General features: G+C 37.7%; 1 protein-coding gene across 1 annotated transcript in view; it reads left to right on the top strand.

Annotated features, from left to right (window-relative positions):
* Positions 1–12,277, top strand: part of LOC128624378 (receptor-type tyrosine-protein phosphatase S-like) — a 151,546-nt gene extending 139,269 nt beyond the window's left edge. Inside the window, exons 22-30 of the mRNA XM_053651992.1 lie at positions 1,127–1,246; positions 2,223–2,377; positions 3,664–3,949; positions 5,645–5,823; positions 7,268–7,394; positions 7,957–8,082; positions 8,995–9,149; positions 10,496–10,631; positions 12,188–12,277. Of these exons, the coding sequence (XP_053507967.1) occupies positions 1,127–1,246; positions 2,223–2,377; positions 3,664–3,949; positions 5,645–5,823; positions 7,268–7,394; positions 7,957–8,082; positions 8,995–9,149; positions 10,496–10,631; positions 12,188–12,256 (1,353 nt within the window). The 3' untranslated portion in view covers positions 12,257–12,277. The remainder of the gene's footprint in view (positions 1–1,126; positions 1,247–2,222; positions 2,378–3,663; positions 3,950–5,644; positions 5,824–7,267; positions 7,395–7,956; positions 8,083–8,994; positions 9,150–10,495; positions 10,632–12,187) is intronic.
* Positions 12,278–22,375: the final 10,098 nt, after the last annotated feature.

Genomic DNA, 22,375 nt, shown 5'->3' on the forward strand with positions numbered 1-22,375 from the left:
CAAAATGAGGTCATTCCTATGTTCCCAGGGTCCTATGTTTCCCAGATTTATATGTCACATAATGTAACAATATCACTGCTTGGGTATTTGGACATTTCAGCTGTGAGATGTCAGTCACAGATAAAAATAAATAAATAAATAAAAGATATTAAAAATTAAACTAATTAAAATAAATGCAGAAAAAATACACTAGCATATTTTTATTCATTAGATACATAATCACAATGTCATGAAAGTTAGATTCAAAAACATTGAATCTGTGATTCCATGTCTGATTCCATGACCCCAACAATTTGTTTAGTTCCCTCAAGTCTAGGCCTATTATATTGAGTGGGGAACATACAACCATTTTTCATGTGTTCCTTATGTGCCATATAAATCTGGGGAACATAGAACCCTGGGAACATAGATACGCTTCCATCAAAACTAGCTAGCATTTGGATCTAGCGAATATTTCAGCATTTTGTTTACACAATTGTTTACCACAGTCCACACTGTCAGTGTAATAGTAGGTAATGAAATACAAATAGACGAATAACGAATCTCATTTTCAAACTTAAGGTGCACATTGCCCTTTTTTTTTTCTTTAGAAATCCCATGCTAGGCTAATCAGTGTACAGTAGCTTTTTAAAACTAGCTAGTGGCTTTGCAGTTATAAACTACAATCTTAACATATTTTTGATACTAGTGGTGACCAGCATTTGCCTAGAAATATGTCCACCTTGACATTTCTGACAAAAAAAAAAGTGTATCGAAACACCTTAGTTTGTCATTATTGCACTCTTTTATACCTCAGCCATCTGGCTGCTTATATAGGCAGGGAGAAAAGTAGCATTGTTGTAGTGTTTGACTGTAAATAAATTGTACTTTAGGCTATATATTTCTTGAATCTATCCTTGGTTAATGCGTTTTAATTTCTTTTTTTCCCCTCTTTTTATTTATTTATTTTTTTTACATTTGTGGATAAGTGTTTTTTTGTATAAAATATAATATACTGTGTGTTTGTACTGTATATTGTACATACAGTAGATGCATATGTGTCTATCTTTATGTACACATTGTGTCTAATTGTGTTGAACACATTGTGTATGTGTGTGATTGATGGCCGTTGTGTGTCTCTTTGTAGATAAAGTGTGATCAGTACTGGCCCAGCAGAGGCACAGAAACGTACGGCTTGGTGCAGGTCACTCTGCTGGACACCATGGAGCTCGCCACATTCTGCGTGCGGACCCTCTCACTGCACAAGGTGATCAGAACTTATTATACAATCTATTTTATATATATAATATGTTTTAATGTAACTATGCAATTGATAATAAGATATGCATATAAGGTAATAAGGTATATAAAAATATACCTACAAAATATCTATTAGGTTTCGTGTTTGTTTTCTTGCCTAGCCCATCAGCCAATCATTTTCCCTTTCTCTATCGCTCTATCGCTCTATCTCTCTATCTCTCTCACACTGTCTACTTTCAGTTCCACTAACAGGTGATATTTCTTTCTACTCCTTGCCTGTCTCACATTCTCTGCTCGTAGCTCTTTCTCCATGACTTGCTGTCTAAATTAATCTCAGTAGTTGACATTCTCTGTGTTTCTTACTGACGCTTTCCTCCAGAGACTTGGAGACTCAGGCTCTATAATTACCTTCCTCCCTCATGGAGAGTGTATCACATATCAGACTTCTCTCTCTCTCTCTCTCTCTCTCTCACACACACACACACACACACACACACACACACACACACACACACACACAAAGGAATCACCCACATTTGGTTTTTGTGGCTGAATTAAAAGTTTTTGGTGAATTTAAGCACTGATTGAGAGAACTTGAAGTGTAATGAATGCTTGAGCTGAATTATGAAAACCACCTGACTGACTAAATACAAGATTCCTGTTTCATGAATGATAATTAATGACACTCACAGCAACAAATTCGACACGATTGAAATTCACAAATATTAATTACAAATTTATGAAAGTTCTGCATATTTGGCTGCACAGAGGCAGTTGAATTAAGCTTGAACTGAGAAACTATTAATCAATATTACTTTTCCCATAATACATTTATTACTATACACTAATCATTAGGATGTATTTATATATTGCGCTTTAATGAGGGAAATAGACAGTAACATTATTTTCATTTTACTGTCCCTATTATTGCCTTAGTTTAAACTCTTTTCTCCCCTCTGTGTCTTTGTCTCTCTTTCTCTCAGAGTGGCTGTAATGAGAGGAGAGAGGTGAGACAGTTCCAGTTCACGGCATGGCCTGATCACGGTGTGCCCGAGTATCCCACTCCATTCTTGGCTTTCCTGCGCAGAGTTAAAGCCTGTAATCCTCCAGATGCAGGGCCTATCATCGTTCACTGCAGGTCAGTATGCAGGGCGTGCGCGCACACACACACACACACACACACACACACATATATGCACACAGTCCATCCATTTTTATGGGTTTCAGTATTATTTGGCTTTAGATAGGGGGCATTTAGACATGGTGGCTCAGTGGTTATGGCTCTGGGCTACTTTTTGAAAGGTTGTGAGTTTAACTCTTGGTTCCCGTCAAGCTGTCACTGTTGAGCCCGTGAGCCAGACTCTTAACCCTCAACTGCTCAGCTAAACTGTAAGTCACTTTGTATAAAAGTGAATAAGATAAACTTTGTTAATGTCTGTGTTTCTGTCATTTAGATGTAGTTTTGTAGGACTTTTGTTCATATTTTCAATATGGATGTGAATACCTTCAGGCTGTATAGTCCTAAAATTGTATATGTATATGTGTGTATATGTGTATGTATGTATGTATGTATGTGTCCTCGAAAACATTTCACATGGCCAAATTTAGACAATTTCTATACAAAGTTCTGGAAATCTACATCTGTTCCTGAACTCATTTTTTTATTTCTTTTAAGAGTTCCTAATTATTCTGTTGTCATCGCTATATTATCTCAGTTGGATTGGGGTTTCATAATTATCCTGAGCCCTGCAGATCTCTGCATTTCTAATCTGCTTAACCTGCTTTGGAAAATTACATTAGTTACAATTGAACAGATAATAATATAAGTTTACAATGGAAAATTTATAATTATTTTATAACGTACCTATGAGCATCAGTATCAGCCACATCTTTGTTAAAAAAATATATATTTTGATCAAAACCTGATTGTATTGACATTTTTGGCTGTTTACCAGAACTCAGCCGCAGGCACATCCAAAGGGTTTTTCCAGACTGCCTCATATATACAGTATATACAGACTGAGTTTCCATTTGTCTCGCCATTGCAGACTCCATACCACAAAAGGCGTATTATCTTTCAGCATATTTCCCATAAGTAATTTTAAGAATAGACAACCTCTAGAACTGTAATGTGGCCTCTAATAAGGATTAAATAGAATGTAAGATGTTGATTTCTTCTCCCATTTCAGCAGCTTATAAAATCTCCTCCTCTGTCTCGCTCTGTTTGTCTCTCTGAGCTTTACAGTGTGTGGTTGATTAACTCGGCTGGATCTTGTCTCTGGTCATGGAATGTGTCTTTGGAGAATTTATTATACATCATCCACACACACAATGAGAAGTTAGAATGATCCTGACAATGATTTCTTTCTCTCTCTCTCTCTCTCTCTCTCTCTCTCTCTCTCTCTCTCTCGTCTTCTCTCTCAGTGCGGGTGTAGGACGTACAGGCTGCTTCATCGTGATCGATGCAATGCTGGAACGTATCCGTCACGAGCGCACCGTGGACATCTATGGTCACGTGACGCTGATGCGCTCTCAAAGGAATTACATGGTGCAGACAGAGGATCAGTACAGCTTCATTCATGAGGCCCTGCTGGAGGCTGTCACCTGTGGCAACACCGAGGTAGCAGCACGCAGCCTCTACTCCTACATGCAGAAACTGGCACAGGTGGAGAGCGGCGAGCACGTCACAGGCAGGGCACTGGAATTTAAGGTACAGACACCATGTCAAATGTCAAGTCTATATAACTATATATAACTCATGTATATTAGAATGAAATGTCATTTTTTCAGGACCATGCTACGACACATAACAATACAGCAGCACAGTACACAGGACTACATAAATAACATACATAAGGAACAACACATGACAGACCATACTGCAAGCGGAGCATTATTCTCGTATAAATGCGCAGTCTGGAGTGTGCTATTTCGCTTATACCACAGCGATTTGCCAATGATTACAATGCTTAAGTGCATTAATAATAACCCATCATTCAGGGTACATCTTCTGACCAATCAGATTCGAGCATTCAATTCAATGAGATGTGGTATAAATAATAATAATAATAATAATAATAAATGTATGACAAATGCACAGGACAATAAATACACAGGACAGTGCACACTAACTAGACAGGACAACAGAACAGTATTGAATGGGAGAAAACCAGGACACATTATTGTCTGTAAATAGTAGGCTCTACACTACCATGCATTTGGGATGAAGGATAAGTTAGAGAAAGAGTATCTTGTATCAGGAAGATTAGTGTCTCATAGCAACATTTTAAAGTGCACGTGTGCGAAGATGGTCGTACAAAGGTTAGATCAGGGGTGTCCAATCTTATCCACAAAGGGCCGGTGTGGGTGCAGGTTTTCATTCCAACCAATCAGGAGCCACACCTGATTCCACCTGTTTAATCAGTTCATCTTTGCTTTCAATAGACTCAGGTGTGGCTTCTGCTTGGTTGGAATGAAAACCTGCACCCACACCGGCCCTTTCCGGATAAGATTGGATACCCCTGGGTTAGATGTTAAGAAGGGTTTGATTAGACCACGAGGGTGTTGGGGGTAGCAGTGTGTTGAGAAGTCTGACTACCTCAGGGAAGAAGCAGTTTTGAAGTCTGGTGGTGGTAGCACGGATGCTCTGGAACCTTCTGCCGGATGGAGTCCCGGAGAAGGGTGGGAGGGGTCATTCAAAATCCTTATAGATGCTGCATTTGAGGTAGGAGGTGTTAATGGCAGAGCCTTATAAAACTCCACTTTACTCAAAGAACATCTTCATCTTCAACAATAACTGTGTGCCTTGAGTTTCAGGTAAAGCGTTTTTTTTTTATAAGATATTGAACTTTTATCAGTCAAACTTTTTGGCATTTGGCAAAGGTGGCATTTGTAATGTTTAAACATGCTTCTAAACCTGTAATAATCATACTCATAATCATAAGATATCTAAAAACTGTGATTTGCAATCCTGCATGAATAAATCTAATTAGTTTGTTCATTTCTGGCCCGGAAATTGGGTCTGACTCCAGTACTAACATGGCTGCACAGCATTAACTGACAACTCACTAGGCATAAATAGTTTGAACAGAGGGAGTGGGGTTGGTTTGGGGGATTGCTGAAGCTTGTCAATGTTTTCCGCAATGGAAAACAATGTTGTCCCTCAATATTCTCCCCTCAGGCAAAATTACAAACTGCCCCTTTAAATTGGTTAACCATGACTTTTAAGTTAAATTGATACTAAAGTGATGGTACTTGTTTAACCATTTTATTTTCATAATTTTGCCACTTTTATTCACAATCTTTATTTTTCTCGTCTGATCTATGAATTTGTTCTGTATAACTTATCTGTCTAATTTATTGTGTTTCCTGAACACTAAACATATGTTTTCTTTCTTTTTCACAGCGCCTGGCGAACACTAAAGCTCACACCTCCAGGTTTGTGACAGCCAACTTGCCCTGCAACAAGTTCAAGAACAGGCTGGTAAACATCATGCCATATGAGACCACCCGTGTGTGCCTGCAGCCAATCAGAGGCCTCGATGGCTCTGACTACATCAATGCCAGCTTTATTGATGGATACAGGTAGATCATAACACTGTTTCAGACTAAATTTACTTTTTTTATATCGCCTTGTTTTTGTGACGTGATGGTGTCTGCTTAATCTGTGTACATTAAAAGAGTAGGATTTTAGGGACCATTAGAAAGTCCTGACTTACATTCCTCACTCCTAAAACTGAATACGTACTGCATTAGTTTCACTGTAGTTAATGAAGTAGTTCATTTTAATGCTTTGAAATGAATAACTAAATCTGAGAGTTTAAGTGTGATATACATAATATCCTACACTGCCAGTCCAAAGTTTTTTATTTTAATCATTATTAATGTCAAATGATACAAAATGGCATTTTAATAAGAGAAATATTAAAGCAAAGATTCTCAAACTGGGGGTGATATTGCTTGATTTATAACTTGAGAGAAACTCATAATCTTCACTTTTTGTTAGTCATTTATTTTTCAAATGAATATTGCAATTATCGCTCTAAATATAAGGCTGGATTTTGTGTGTAGTCATTTTGAAATGTTACTGGGAATCGCATTAAAAGAAGCCACATGGAAATGACAAGTGTACATGCTATAATATCTATTTTAGACACGCTGCACTAGCATTAGTTAAGCAATAACAAATGGACAAATTTCTCTGTCCATCTATCTCCTCTAGTTATTTGACAACATGGAGGGATTTTGACTCAGTGGCATAATAGAAGTCAAGAAAACATCAAATAAAATAAAATCAATCATTTACATGCATGATGGAAACCAAAAGACCAAGGCTTGGGGTCGCAGAAAATCCATAATGTCCATTTGGGGCTGTTTTTCCGAAACGTTTGGGAACCTTTCAGTTAGTGTTTAACCAAAGATTTCAAACTGTATTTAAATTTGAACTGGCCAACTCACAGATCATAACTGGACTGTAAATGTGTGCTTTATTGAATAAAGGTATGATGGTTAACCATTGAATTCAACAGATAAAATAATTTAAAGACAAATAGGCTTGTGCTGCAAGTGCCTAATTAGAGCAATACAGATCTCAAACTTTTTCAAATGGAACTACATTGTTTCCATTAACATAAACAGTTATTTTAATGCATTTCTCAGTTCAACATTATTGTTTATTTCCATTGTCTAATTATAAAGTACTTGACATGCTTGTTTTACCAAAATGTTAAATTGCTATGTTAAAAGGTGAGGCATAATTAGTACGTGTACTGATATGACATATTTAATTCATGTATAGTCATTTCATCTACTGCCAAATAATACAATAAGAAATGAGCTATGAACATGTCAAACTTAATCATAAACTGCATTACAGGTTAAATAACATTGTATAGACTGTGCTTGCTCATTAGTATACCAGGTCACACCCTCTCTTTTTATTCCACATCTGCTGTGTTCTGAACACGTCGGCATTTACCCCAGGGTTTAATGTATTCTGAGTGTGTATGGCCATGTTTTCCTCTTTTAGGCAGCAGAAGGCATACATCGCCACACAAGGTCCTTTAGCGGAGACCACAGAGGATTTCTGGAGGATGCTGTGGGAGCACAACTCCACCATTGTGGTCATGCTTACCAAACTGAGAGAAATAGGGAGGGTGGGTGACGAACTGCAACATAACACAATTTATAAATTAGCCTTAAATTTAGTGTTTTAATTTCGTTAGAAGCTGAGATACATGTTGCTTTAGATTAAGCAAGCAAAACTCATTACCATGCTTTGATGCCTTAATTGTGTTGAAATAAAAATTTTATTAAAACGATTAAACCATGTTATTTTGAGGCTTTTACTTTGAATTGTGTTTTGAATAAAACAGGGCAATATAATAGTGCACCCCATATTCTGTTCATTACGTAGCAATCTCTTTTATTCTAGCATGAGAATTGGAGGTTATTCCACCTTGTTACATTTGGGTCATACAGAGAAACATATTCACTGTGTAATTATTATATTATATTATATTATATTATATTATATTATATTATATTTTGACATTAGAGAAATGAAGGCAAGCACATAATGAATCATTCTGTAATTTTAATAGTTTCCATATTGAGTCATAATTTTAAAAGCACAGTGTATGAGCGTTAAGTGCATCTGTGGCTTCAAGTGTTCAAAATACTGTGTTTCTTCATCTTTATGTCTGTGTGCACACATAGGAAAAATGCCACCAGTACTGGCCTGCAGAACGCTCCGCCCGCTACCAGTACTTTGTGGTGGACCCCATGGCTGAGTACAACATGCCTCAGTATATCCTGAGAGAATTCAAAGTTACAGACGCAAGAGTGAGTACTGAATCAGAATAATGATTTTTATCTACACTGCCCATCAGAAACTATTAAGTGAAAGATTGCAGTTAGCAAGCGTGTCGTGTAATGAGATGTAACATAAATGGGATTACTGAGTGTGTTTAATTGGTCTCGATAGCTGTGGCAAGGTCAGATGAGGAAAAAGGCTCTGGGAAAAGTAAAACTGAAACCCAAACTTGCCGTATATGTGCTTAATTGCTTGTCAATTATAAGGCAGATTAAAGGTGGTGAGATCCATCAAAAAAACTGTCTAAATTATTATATGATAGCTAAATAGGCATGCTGTCATGAGTGTGTGCCCTGTTCACATGTCAAGAAAACCTTCTCACAGAGGAAAATGCAGCATAATATTAAGTTGTAAATTTGAAAAATGTTTTTACTTGACATCTGAAACATGAAGTACTGAGACATAATTCTGAGAAACATCAATGTAATTATGGTTTTAATTTGTTTTGGCAGGAAATGGCTTACACAGTTTTAATCCCTCCCTTTCAGTCATTAAACAGTTAACTCTCTGTTGTTAACTCTCTAGTAAGAAGAAATCTGCAGCTTGTCATGTTACCAAGAAACCAGTTCTCTATCCTTAAGGCTCTCCCATGATGGAAAACTTACTTAACGTGTCTTTACAGAAAACTTAAAAACCATATCAATGATTTTATAGTCTAATCCTCAGAGCTGCTGTTATAGAAAATGAATCAACACCTTTTAACCAATTCGATTTGAGAATTCAACAGTGCTGTGGTTTAAATATCATTATATGTTAATGCTAAGTGAAGCCTATTACAGATCCTCTTTGTCAGGTATTTGAACGATACACGTTCATTCTTCGTCCATTGTTTGATCGTTTTCTCATCGTGCGGATGTTCTGCTCTGTGTTTCTCTCTGAAGGATGGACAGTCACGAACAGTCAGGCAGTTCCAGTTCACTGATTGGCCCGAACAGGGAGTGCCAAAATCAGGAGAGGGCTTCATCGATTTCATTGGGCAGGTGCACAAAACCAAGGAGCAGTTCGGGCAGGACGGGCCAATCTCTGTCCACTGCAGGTTTGTTGTAGTACTCTAGAGATCTGATATGTAGAACTGTTCTACCTATCGGAGATAACTTGGCTCTTACTCAAGGGGTCACGGGTGCAAGCTCCGCTGACGGTTACTGCTGCTGTGCCCTTGAAAAAAAAGCACTTGACCTCTTGTGAATACAGGGCAGCAGCACATGCAGCTGGTTAAATATAAATGTCCTCGGAGACCACAATAGTCACGTGGCACAGCTGAAACTTAAACCTGGATTCTAGCTGTAGTGCACAACTCTATATTGCTTATCAGTGCTTATTCTAAGGACACAGGGGAATTCAGTTGTCCTCTGCAAACCGCACTGTTGTATTGTCAATGGTTCAGGAGTTACCAACGATCAAGGACAAATAAAATATAATATTAAAATAGCTGGGAATACACGCCTACCCAGCATATTCACTTTAAAGCGGCAATGAAATCCCCAAAATGCATCACCAGACAGCTAGCTTTTCTTTTTTTCCAAAATCACCAGTCAAAAATGGGTTAGCAAAGAACGGTTTGGAAATCTGGGAGACTGAGAACGTTGTCCAAAATGTTGTGATTTGTTTGCAAAAAAAAATAACGTGACGGTTAGCATCATGATACAAAAGCAAATGTGGTCACCTGACGAATGATCAGAAACAGCCTAAAGCTGGAATTCAAACTGAGCCTCACACACAGCACGGTGTGTTTACAGCAGCTACCGCATAGAAATGATGCAGAGTGAGCCAGTTTTATTCCGCTAATACCACAACTGACAATAGATATATTAGATGTATTAGTATAACACATTTTATCGCCTATTAGTGTGTACATCTTAATAGTCTGTTGATTAACTCCTCTTTTTTTTCCTAGAAATGCACCATAATCCGCTTTATATTATTCTATATTATTGTCTACATTATTGATGTAGCCTATGTTAGTCTGTAGAATAGATGCATTTATGACCATAAGAAACTGAATTAGCCTCACATTCCACTGCACACAAAAATGCCACTGTGGTCTGAACAAAATTCAGTTTGACATGTCTGACCTTGGTGGTAATTATATTTACTCCAGAGTTTTACTGTGATGGTTTAATACAGAGCAGTTTAACATCCTGAAGAAAAATGACAGAGGCTGTAAAGGGCAGAAGAAGGGTCAGGATAACACGCGCATGAGCCGCTGCCTCACATTAGACTGAATAATTAATCAAACAAGAGTGATTCGTTAAGCAGCAGTCAACCTTCTCTTCCTTTTTTCCTCACACCTCATCTGTCTCATTTGCTTACTGACTTATATTACACACACTGTTTTTCACTGTTGATTCTCTCTCTCTCTCTCTCTCTCTCTCTCTCTCTCAGTGCGGGCGTGGGTAGGACAGGTGTGTTCATCACTCTCAGTATTGTGCTGGAGAGGATGCGTTATGAAGGAGCTGTGGACATCTTCCAAACTGTCAAAATGCTGCGCACACAACGACCAGCCATGGTGCAGACGGAGGTAAAACACGGCCGCTTTCAAATCCTAATTATAAACAACTATATATAGTGCTCTAACGCGTAGCCTACTTATATTCATAACTATTAACTCAAGGCCGTATTCAGAGATGGCAAAAAAAGTTATGTTCATATTTACATGAGTAAACTTACTCGTATTCAGAGTTGGGTTATACACGTGCTTAAAATCCCTGTCGAGTGCCTTGAAACGTCTAGCGTTATTCGACGTGTTGACGTAATTTCCATTGAAACAGGAAGTCAGGGCGGGACACAGAGTGGATCCTCCCCATTTTTAAATAACCAATAAACCTCACAGCCCTACCGTAAAGCCATACTTTACGGTTAGCACCATGGTAAAAAGCCTGTCACAAACCCGTGCTTCCTTATACGATTTGTCTCGCTCAACAACGGCAACTTCAGCAAGGTGATTTTTATAATGTTTGGGCGGGACACTTCAGATCCTAGAGTGCATTTGATTGGACAGAAAATCTGATAAAACACTGAAGTGCAGAATGATGTCATAACAATTGTTGATCCACATTGGTTATAGAGAGAGATTGTAAATTTTGAATGCATATATATATATATATATATATATATATATATATATATATATATATATATATATATATATATTCTAAATGTGAATTTTGACATTGTTTTGGAGCACATTAGCTTATAGATAACTTTAAGACTAACATTCATACTAAAAGCCACAAAACTTCGATTTTTACTTCATCTGGACTTTCAGTTAATTTTAGGCAAACTCTATCCTGTGTGCGCAATTCTCACATAACTTCTGAATAGCACTTAAGTCTATATACCTAGGGCTGTAGGATTTGAGTCCTGTCTCTAGACGTTTTCTGTATTGACTTAGATTTGTCTTGGTCTTGGGTATTGATCTCGCTATATATGGTGAAAGTAAAAATACAGTTTTTTCTTTTTTTTGCGACATCACCAAGGTGATGGTCGCAAAGAAAAACTCCCTGAGACAATATGAGGAAGAAACCTTGAGCGGTACCCATCCTCATCTGTCTCGGTACCAGTTTGACTCGAAATTGATTAGCTGTTGACCCCTCTTTAGAGAGAGGCTTGACTCAGACTAGCCCTGTTCTTGGACTTGACAGTGGCAGCCCTTACTACACCTGTGTATATACCTGTGTGCACAATTTCTGTATTAAATCTTCACTACGCACACTTAACTCAATTCTGAATACAGTCCTCAGGGACTTTCTTATCATTTCATAGCAATGTTAACTGCAATGCTTTCTTCAACACACCTAACCCAGCTCGTTAATGGCTCAATGATTAGCTGTTCATTTGGATTAAGTGTGTCACAATAAGGCAAAAAAACAAAAACAAAACAGGTGTCTCAAGGGTTTTTTGGATCTTTAATGGTTCCAGCTTTCTAAATGAGTTCTATTTGGAATCTTTTCTCAAAGGGAAACCCTCTGTTGTGAGATTCTACATAGAGCATAGTAAGTGTTTCCAACTCAAAGAACCCTGGTATGTTGCCAGTGCTGATTTTATCCCTATGTGTCTTGCTCTTTGTCTCTGCAGGATGAATACCAGTTCTGTTACCAGGCCGCCCTCGAGTACTTGGGAAGCTTCGATCACTATGCAACATAAAAGGAGGGAGAACACATTCATCTCACCAAACACCTGTCTAAATGTTTTACAACGCTACAGAAATTCTCTTGTTCCATGATGCCATTGGGAAGGGGAACGTTTTGAAATACGATGACACCGAAAACTATTTTGGAGGAGGAAAAAAAAACAACAACAAAATGACAAACAAAAAAGTTTTCTCTCAAGAGCTTCCCAGGGAAGTTCTGTATCACAGCAAGCTTATTACCTCAGTGTTCAGTTATTGATATTAATGTTGTGGTCGCCTTTTTAGAAATATTACAACGTGGATAAATAAATGAATCTTTCAAAACAAAAAAAAATACGATATGTAAAAAAAACAAAAAAAAACAAACAAACAATGAAATCAAATGCCTGGAAAATTGCTGCACTCTTCACTGGGAGTTTAACCCGAACTGTACTTGCCAATGAAAAGATCAGAGATGAACTCCAGTCAGCTCCTGTATGACGAAGGTTTTCGGTGCCGTAGAGGAAGCAGAACTCGTACCTTCTGTGCCTAACGGAGCAACAACAGCAGAGGGTCAAAGGTTATGGATGCTCTTGGTTCCAGAGGCAAACGGCTGTATCACTGACTCTTCTTACACTATGTTAGTAATGTGATATAATCAGCTTCAGTGTCTCTTTTACTCCTGGTCAGTTGGAGCGCTATTGTGATTGAACCTTGCCTTTGAAGAGCTGTCAGATACGTCTGTAGATTTTGTCGGTTTTCGACAGAGCGCCTGTGAATACTGTTATTCTGATGTGTGTCACACTTTCTCTTTCTTTCTCTTTCTCTCTGTCTCTTTCTCCACAAATATGCTGCTTATATACCCTGTGTGTGAGAAGAAAATATGAGTTAGCAACGGCTTAAATTTAGTCATCTTCTGAAAATGTCGAAAAGTGGAGCTTTTTTGTTTACAAGATCCAAGACTGGAGATCAAGGAGCTGGTTTGTTTGGGCCCGATAAAGACTGTATACATACAATACGCCCTTATTCTGTTCTGACATAATGTAAACATTAGGGGCAGTAATGATCATAACATGACCATATATACTTATACCTTGGCAGCAAATATAAAGCTGAAGTATTTCTAATTCTAACGCTCCTGCCAACTCTAAAGGTCTCAAGAAGATTCATCTCGCAAGTAAATTTCATAGCATTCTAGTGTTTGTACTAAAAATCTAAAAAGTTTCGTAAAGTTGAATAAAAACCCTTGCCAAAAACGACGACTGACTGGAGAAGCCAGTACAAGTCAATTATTCCAGTTGTTCTCTCGCTTAATTAAACTGAGCTAGAATAAATTGTTATGTTCTTGTTTAGTGGAGGAGTCGTGTGTAGACATAGCACAAATGAGTTTCATAGGAATAGTTACAGAGGATTTAGCACAAGCCGTCTGAAATGGAGGAAGACGGACGACAGTTTTCGTAGGTCTGATACTCTTCTCGTCCCGAGACTAAAAGTGAGCCTTATTGTCGTCGTCAAATATTTAACCAACATGATTTTTTATTTGGTTTTGCTGATATTATGCTTGTATTTTTAATAATATTTATATCATTTTTTGGAGTACTTGCTGGAATATAATCGACGAGATGTTGTGTAGTTGGCAAGCTAACGTGACATGGTCCCTCTGTACGTTTTTTTGATATTTCCTGTACAATTCTCTCTTAGAGCATCCTGTAGGAACAGAAGAGCACAAGGCCTGGAACAAGCTTGTTCCTAAAAAAAAAAAGAATTAGAAGAAAAAAAAGAAAAGCAGAACAATCTCCCAAAAAGGGCCAAACAATCCGTCCTAATTTTATTAAATGACCATGTACCCTGTTTCTTGTCAGAAAGATCAGCTCTCCAAAGAGTCAATACTATAAATACAATTCTCCTGCTGATAATAATGATTACTCCAAAACAAATGACGACCACTTACAAGTATTGGAGAGAGATTAAGGGACGTTAAAATGACCACAACGACTATTAGAACCTATTCTTTAAAGCACATACTGATGGAGTACTGATGTTATTTTAACTTATATTTATTACCCTTTATTATCCAATCTACTTATTTATATTAGATTACGGCTGATGTTTGTTGATATATATGGAAATGGTTATGGTGAAATTGCACAATAGACAACAATATGATCAAAATAGCTCTGTATCAATGGAGCATATGTTCAAATGCACTTTGCAGTATAAAATGGGCTGAAGTGGTAAAGGAGAGAAACTTTTCTTTTCATCCCTCAAGGTAAAGCACATCTGAAAGACTTACAACTGATTATGTAACAACCTTAAAAGTACACACACAAATATATATATATATATATATATATATAGCCAGCTTTGACATATCTTACAAATGTTACAGCACACACAGTGCCCCTAGAAAGTATTCACCTCCTAGTGATTCGTTCTCTTTTTGCTGTGTGCCAACATCAAATTTAAGTATGTCTCTATGAGCTTTGCACATTTTGATTTTGGCATTTTGATATTGGCATTCCTCAATACAAATTTTCTCAGACTCTCCCAAATTAAACGGAGAACGTTGGCTGACAGCAATTTTCAGGTCATGGCACAGATTTTCAATTGGGATTTAAATATAGTCTTTGACTCGGTCAGTCTAAAACACAATCCTTCTGTTTTCAAGCCATTCTTTTGTAGTTTTTTCCCTTAGAGACAGCTCTCTGGCTGACTAGAACAGGTTCTCCTCAAGAATCTGCATATATTTAGCTCTGTCTATGTCGCCCTTGGTGGCAACAAGATTTCCACGTCCTGATTCTGAAAAGCAACCCCAGAGCATGATGCAACCACCACGGGCCTTGATGATAGGAATGGTGTTACATGGGTATTGGTCTGTATTTGGTCTGTGATAACATAATGCTTTGCTTTTAGAACAAATGCTTCAAAATCGTTTTTGGAAAGCTTTCAGATTGTGTCCCATGCCTTCAAGCAAACTCCAGGCATTTTATTTTATGTTAGCCTCTCTCAGAAGTGGTTCCTTCTGGCCACTGTCCTACAGGTTCTCCTATTTAAGCTAGTGAGCTGTGTAACACTTTCAGTGTTGTAGCTGGCCTCTTGGACTCTGACAACTGCCCTTTTTGTGCCTGTGTGCTCAATTTGGAAGAATGTCCTGGTCTTGGTAGTGTTTGGGCTGTGCCATATTTTTCCCACTTTGTTATAATGGATTACACAGTTCTCATAGGAAGTTTTAAAGCGCTATCCTTCTCCATCTTTTTTTCCTGCTAACAACTACATCTTGAAGTTTTATGGGCAGTTCTTTGGTCCTCATGACAGCAGGACTGATCTGATCGGATCTGACATTCTATCCCTGAGACCTCCCAAAGTCAGTGGTATTTATTGTGCAAGCATACAATTGGACACAGGTGGATTTGAAAAGAATGCAGGTGTACGTTATTTAGCATATTTAGTGTGAGGGCTCACAAAATTTAAATACTAGTTCTAGTCTAGACTGTTAAAGGAAATAGGGGTGAATACTCATCAATTAAGCAGTAATTCTGAGACCATCAAAATAATGTATTTCATTTTATTTCTGTAGAGAGTCACTTCAAAAGAAGCAGAAAATAAATCGCATTCTGAAATACTTACATTTCCTGTTGCAATACAGCAAAAAGAGAACTAATCACTAGGGGTGAGTACTTACTGAAGGCACTGTGAAAGAGGGAAAATAAAGCAGGATAACTACAGAATGTAGGCAAAAATGTACCCCAAGATTTTAATACATTGCAAGATATTCAGGCCAAGTGCTAACAAGTGTTCACACTTTCAACCTCTTACTTCTCTCTGCTGATTTATTTGAAATCATATATGTAGATATGTTGACTTTGTAATAAAAACAGAAAGACTGGATACACACTTATCTACAAGGAGTCTGCTTTCTTTTCCAGGGACACATGGAGCTTTTCTCAGAGGCATGTGATCAGCTCACACCTCAGTACCATGTATAATTTCTGTTCACAATTTCAAGCACGTAGCCAACAGCTTAAAAGCAATGAGTCAGTCAATATCTCAACATTTTTGCGCATCACATTTAATACTATATTTCTGCCCAAAGCTATAACTCACAATAACTTGTCAAATTCTGTTTGCTTTTCTTTCGTTCTCTATTTTTCCCATCTGATTTCTTTCTCACTTCTCTCCCTGTGCTACAATTCTTTACTATATCACCGTTCTGTTCTTTCTCCCTTCTCGCCTTCAGTGCAAGCTGTTCACAGCATCATCTTTACACCTCTTGATTTTCAAATCCAGGTAGACAGAGATGCAGTCCTACCCATCTGCCCTCTTTCTTCACTTTCATCTTGCTGTCCCTCTGTGTGTAAAATGAAGGTTGGATGTTGGGGGGGGGGGAAGCTAAGGAAATTGGTTAGTAACAGCAGCAATAAAGCTAGCTACTGAACATAACTAATAAAACAAATTTGGGCTGTAGACCCTTTTAGTGTAAGTAGCAGCTGGTGTGAGCAAGGAAAGAAGGGTCAATGTGCATATATTTCTTCATCTTTGTGTTTTTTTCTCATCTTGTTCAGTTCTATCCGAGTTTTCAAATGAAAGGAATAGCACTGATACACTGTACACATAGGTGCCAAAACAATTATGACCACCTGCCTAATATGTTGTTGGTCCTCCACATAACACCAGAACAGCTATAACCCCCAAAGCATGGACTCTACTAGACCTCTCAAAGTACCCTGATGTATTAGGCACCAAGACTTTAGCAGCAGATCCTGTAAGCTATAAGGTGGAGCCACCACAGATCAGACTTAGATCAGACTTCATGTTCCAACACATCCCAGAGATGTGATGAGATCTGGGGAATTTGGAGGTCTCATGCTTGCGTGCCCATTGTAGCCACTTCAGTCAGTGGACAGGGGTCATCATGGGTACTCTGACCAGTCTGTGGCTACGCAGCCCCATATGCAGCAGGCTATGATGCAGAGTGTGTTGTGACACATTCCTCACGTAAGCATCTTTAAAATTGTGCCCCATGGTTAGCTCTTCTGTTGGTTCGGACCAGACAGGATAACCTTTGATGCCCCTGTGCATTCATGAACCTTGGGTGGCCAAACCACATCTAATTTAAGTTAGTTGCACTGGTTGTGGTGGGTCAGTGGTTAAGGCTATAAAGTTATGGGGAAAAGAATGTACACCCTACTTCAATTCTATATTTTTTATTTATCAATTAACAATTGTGTGGTCCTCACCAACGTCCATAAACAAGCTATAAACAAAATAACCTCAGGCAACAACAACAACAACTAAAGTAACACACAACAGATTTCAATATGTAGTCATTTTGGTTTTCCCCAAACCAACATTCAGAAACCAGGTGGGGAAAAAATAAGTACACCCTCTAATTCAGTAAACATGTAGAACCACCTTTTGCAACAATAAGTTAAAAAAAAAAAAAAGTAAAAAATTTCTGTAGGAGTTTATCAGTCTCTCAAATTGTTTTGGAGAAATTTTGGCCCACTCTTCCTTACAACATTGCTGCAGGTCATTGATGTTTGAAGGCATTTGTTTATGTACTGCTCTCTTAAGATCCCATCACAGCATCTTAATGTGGTTGATGTCTGGACTTTGACTTGGCGATTCCAACACCTTCATTCTTCTTTAGCCATTCAGATGTCAATTTGATGTTGTGCTTGGGATCAGTGTCATGTTGCATGACCCAAAATAGATAGATAGATAGATAGATAGATCTGACAAAAGGACAGATATTTGGCACATTAAACAGATACAGATAGTGGCATTCCTACACCCATAATGGAAAGTCTTTATATAGTGTTACTGAAGTCTCCAGTAGATGGCGATACAACTCAGACAGCATTTTTTTTTTTTTTTTTTTGATACAGTAATCCAGCAGTGGTGCTCAACCTTTATTTCTTAACAGGCCTGATTGAACTCATGGTCACTGCAGGTAAATCACAAAACAGTGTTGGATCCACTGGCAGAAACTAAGAATGAGAATGATTTACTTGTTTGTTAAACACAAAATTCCTGCTGCTCAACATTTCAGCTGTTAATAACTATTAATAAAAATTAACTAATGCTCTCCCTACACTAACCACCTGGATGCTGTTCATGCTTTTATTTTATTTTTTTGCTAAACAAAATTGAAAACAAAGTCCCTATTTTCCCTATTCACAAATATCCCACATGTTTAACCTCGGGGGCTTTGTGTATTTCTTTTTTCTTTTGTTGAAAGGTCTCATTCTGCTTGTACTGTATCTCATTACTGTCTACAGGGCCTGTGTCCAGGAAACCGGAGGTAATCTAATCCTTCCTATGTCCAAAGAAGGGCTAGGTTATCCTACTCACACCCTTAGTCATAGGTAAATTCTCTTATCATATACATATATCTTTTTTGTTAAAGAAATTCAGTGGTTTACAGAGAATACCTGTGGTTTTTTTTTATTATTGTATTGTGTGCCGAGAACATTGTGTGTCTGAATCTTTCAGCCGTTGCATTAGAGGTCACTGAGATGGAAAAGAAGCGTAGCAAGTGGAAGCGACAGCATTCAGAGGACAGCAAGGACAACATGCTTTCTGACAGAGCCCTGAGGTGTGTTAAATGTTAAATGTTAAATGTTAAAGAGTATGGTTAATCATTTTTAAGACACTGGTAAGGGGTGGTAAGTTATTAGAAACATGTGCAGGGATTTTAAAAAAAACAGATTAATTAAATGTATAATGTATGGATTGTAGCCAGAATGAGGGATTTAAATCACTTAAAAATGATTTAAATCTGATTTTAGAACACAAATTTCAGGACGTTCTGGTGATTTTCAGCCATTTTTTTCTAAGTACTGTTTTGTGTGTGACTCAAATTGTCTATGAGCAATGCAAAGAAACCACACAGGTCTTTTTGAGCATGCTTTCATATCACTCAATCCTGGTCCTGGTATTGCACAGTTTTTCCTTCTCTTACCGGATTTCTGAAAAGTTGATGTCACTTTGTTAATATATAGATGTATATATATTTTTTTAAACAAACACGATTATGGATAACAACATGCCTATAATCTTTGAAAGAGCTGTCATGTTTAGCCACCCAGACCAGACAGGGCTGAACTGTCTAGAGTGTGCTGGATTATACTGGTTGGTTTTGTTTGCTCTAGCGCTAATGAATCACGCCTTTCTTTATCACACATTTTTCTGCATTCTTTGATCATCTTGCGTGTTAGCAGTTTTGCTGGTGTGGGATGACCTGCCAAAGAGATATAATGTTTATGCCCTGTTTCATGTCCAAGAAAGCAAAAGGTTACATAGTCGAAACAAGCATAAAAGCCTGCTCTTTGAAGTATTAGTCATTACCATAGTGCTGCTGAATTCTCAAATCTGATCTGGTCAGAATTTTCTGATTCATTAAACAATATCACGTGCGCATCAGTAGGCACAAGGCTGCAGGTCATCTCAGCCCTGCTGATATTCAGTACAACAGCACGATTATGGCCATGATATTACTTTTACACAAGAAATTAATATTGCACAGCTGACATTTCTGACACAATATGGACAAATATTTTGTTTATTTTTGCTCTGTCAGTGAAATATAATTCCTGAAGGAGTCACAGCTGGACACAGCGTTGCTGACTGACAAAGTAAGTGTAGTACTGGTTGTTGAAATCAACTGTTCATTGACAGAGCAAAACTGTTCATATCAATTGCAGTCCAAAGCCATCTTCAGGGTTTTTAAGTGGTACCATCTACAGTAATCGGATGTACTGTATTACTAGGCTGTCCATGTGGCGCCATCATCAACAATAGTGAGTGATTTCCAATAGTGTTTGTCCAATCATATTAGTGGACTGGAGCTACCTGTTGTATAATTTTCTATAACAGCAGCTCTTACAGTAGTAACTGCAGTTGCACGGCAAATCACGTGTTTATATTATTGTGTTTGTTCTAATACATTTTCTTTTCTACAGTAACAGCTCAGCTACAGTATGACTAATAATAAAAAATATTAAAAGCATTAACATATGAGGAGATATTTGTTTAAAATGTATGGAAGGAGTCTCTGGTGTCAGCACTTTGTAACAGTCAGTCATTTCCTGCTGTCACATCAGGAGGCGAAGGTGGATGTAAGTGCATATAAGGTTTAATGCAAATCCAAACAAAACGCAGAACAGTATCTATGGAACTCATAGCAAAAACACAACAACTCGGAAACAAACACAAAACTATGAACATAACGCAGCAACAGACAACAATGGCAAAATGAGTCATGTGACGTGATCAGGTGAGGTGCAGTGGCTGATGGGAAATGTAATCTCTAGTCTTTTTCTGGTCTTTACATGACACCCGCCACTTGACAACATGACAAATTTCCACCGTGTTGTGGATTATTTTCCTATAACAGCATGTCCCATAATGTTTAATTCCTTACTTGGTTGTCATTTAGCAGCTTTGCTTTAATAATCACTTCATGTTTTACTTAAAGTGACTAGTTAACACAACAGCCTTGTCAAAATACAGAGATAATCAGTATTTTTCCACTGTAAGCTGAGGGTAGATATGGTCATGATAATGGCTTCTGTAACAAAGGGTACCAGACAACCTCAGGGCCTTATGAGAACTGATGCACTATGGATGATGCAAGCTGTAAAAACAACAGTATGGGAAGCTTCTTTTAACATTTGTACCCCTTCATTATTCATTCTGTGAATCAGATCGGAACATTTTCTTACTTGCTTACTTTTTATATATATCAAGACAGGAAGGAACAATCAATACTGCTGTGCTAGAAATCAGACTTTTAACTTGTTTATTGAAAATCACTGAAGTGCTACACATGTAAACCCCAAGTGCTTTAGTGTTGCTTTCTCTGTGTGTGTGTGTGTGTGTGCGTGTGTGTGTGTGTGTGTAGGTGGCAGGTGTGTATAGGTGTGTGAGACGTGCGTAATGCTGTTCATGCCCCCAGAGGAATAAGCCATTGCACCATTGGTGCTAATTTACCTTTGCTAAGCCTTCTCATTTGTTTCTACACCTGATATACAGGCGACTCCAAAATTCTTGGCACCCTTCATTAAAATGTTCATAAATGCCTATATAACACAAAAATCATGTAATGAGTGATATTATGAGCACATGGATGATGATGTTTATTTTTTTCCCTTTTCATATATCATTTCGTAAGCTAATTTTTTTTTTCTTTTTCTAACAATTATCGGCACTCCTCAGTATTACTATTTGGTGAAGCCTCCCCTGCAGCAAATAGCATCACCGGACTGTATTGTCGAAAATTGAATGACACTTCTAGAGGGACCTTCGAAACTTTTCCATGTACAACACTTATGTCCTTTGGTTTGCATATTTAGACTGCCCTCTTCAATTCACACCACAGGCTTTTAATAGGATGAGTGAGAAGCCTGATTTAATCCGCAGAGTGTTCTGCAAAAGTGGCTCAAACTGTTTCTGATTTTTTCAAATTATTATTATATATTTAATTTATACAGTATTTTCACAGGTGATAGTAATTCTGGAGTTGCCATACACCGTATACGTACAGTCCCCTCTGAAAGTATTGGAACAGCACGGCCAATTCATTTGTTTGTACTATATATCTGATATTCAGGGTGGCTTATATTTTTAAAAACAAATGCAGTCTTCACAAGTGAAACTGAAGGCTAAAACTAAGAGTAGATGTTCAGAGCCATTTATTGTTTAAACAATCAATCTAACAGGACACACCTGGGTAACAAAGTAACACCTGTCAGTCATGTTCCAATATTTTTGCTTGCCTAAAAATTGGGTGGTCTGATACAAAAGATTCTATGTTGTATGTTAATTAACATATCTATATGCAAATAGCAGGAAATAAAAGGCAGGAAATAGCAGGAAATCCTAAACTTTTGTATCATATCTGTGTTTTGATCTCAAACCCAAATGTCTTCAGTCTACAGAAAAAAACTGTATGAATGGGAGAAACTGCCCAAAAATAGGTGTGCCAAGCTTGTAGCATCATACTCAAAAAGACTTGAGGCTGTAATTGGTGCCAAAGGTGCTTCAACAAAGTATTGAGCAACGGCTGTGAATACTTATGTACATGTGCTTTTTTGGTTTTTTATTTGTAATAAATTTGCAAAGATTTCAAACAAACTTCTTTCATGTTGTCA

The sequence above is a fragment of the Ictalurus furcatus genome, chromosome 20 (genome assembly GCF_023375685.1).
Source record: "Ictalurus furcatus strain D&B chromosome 20, Billie_1.0, whole genome shotgun sequence".
In the NCBI taxonomy this organism is placed as follows: Eukaryota; Metazoa; Chordata; class Actinopteri; order Siluriformes; family Ictaluridae; genus Ictalurus; species Ictalurus furcatus.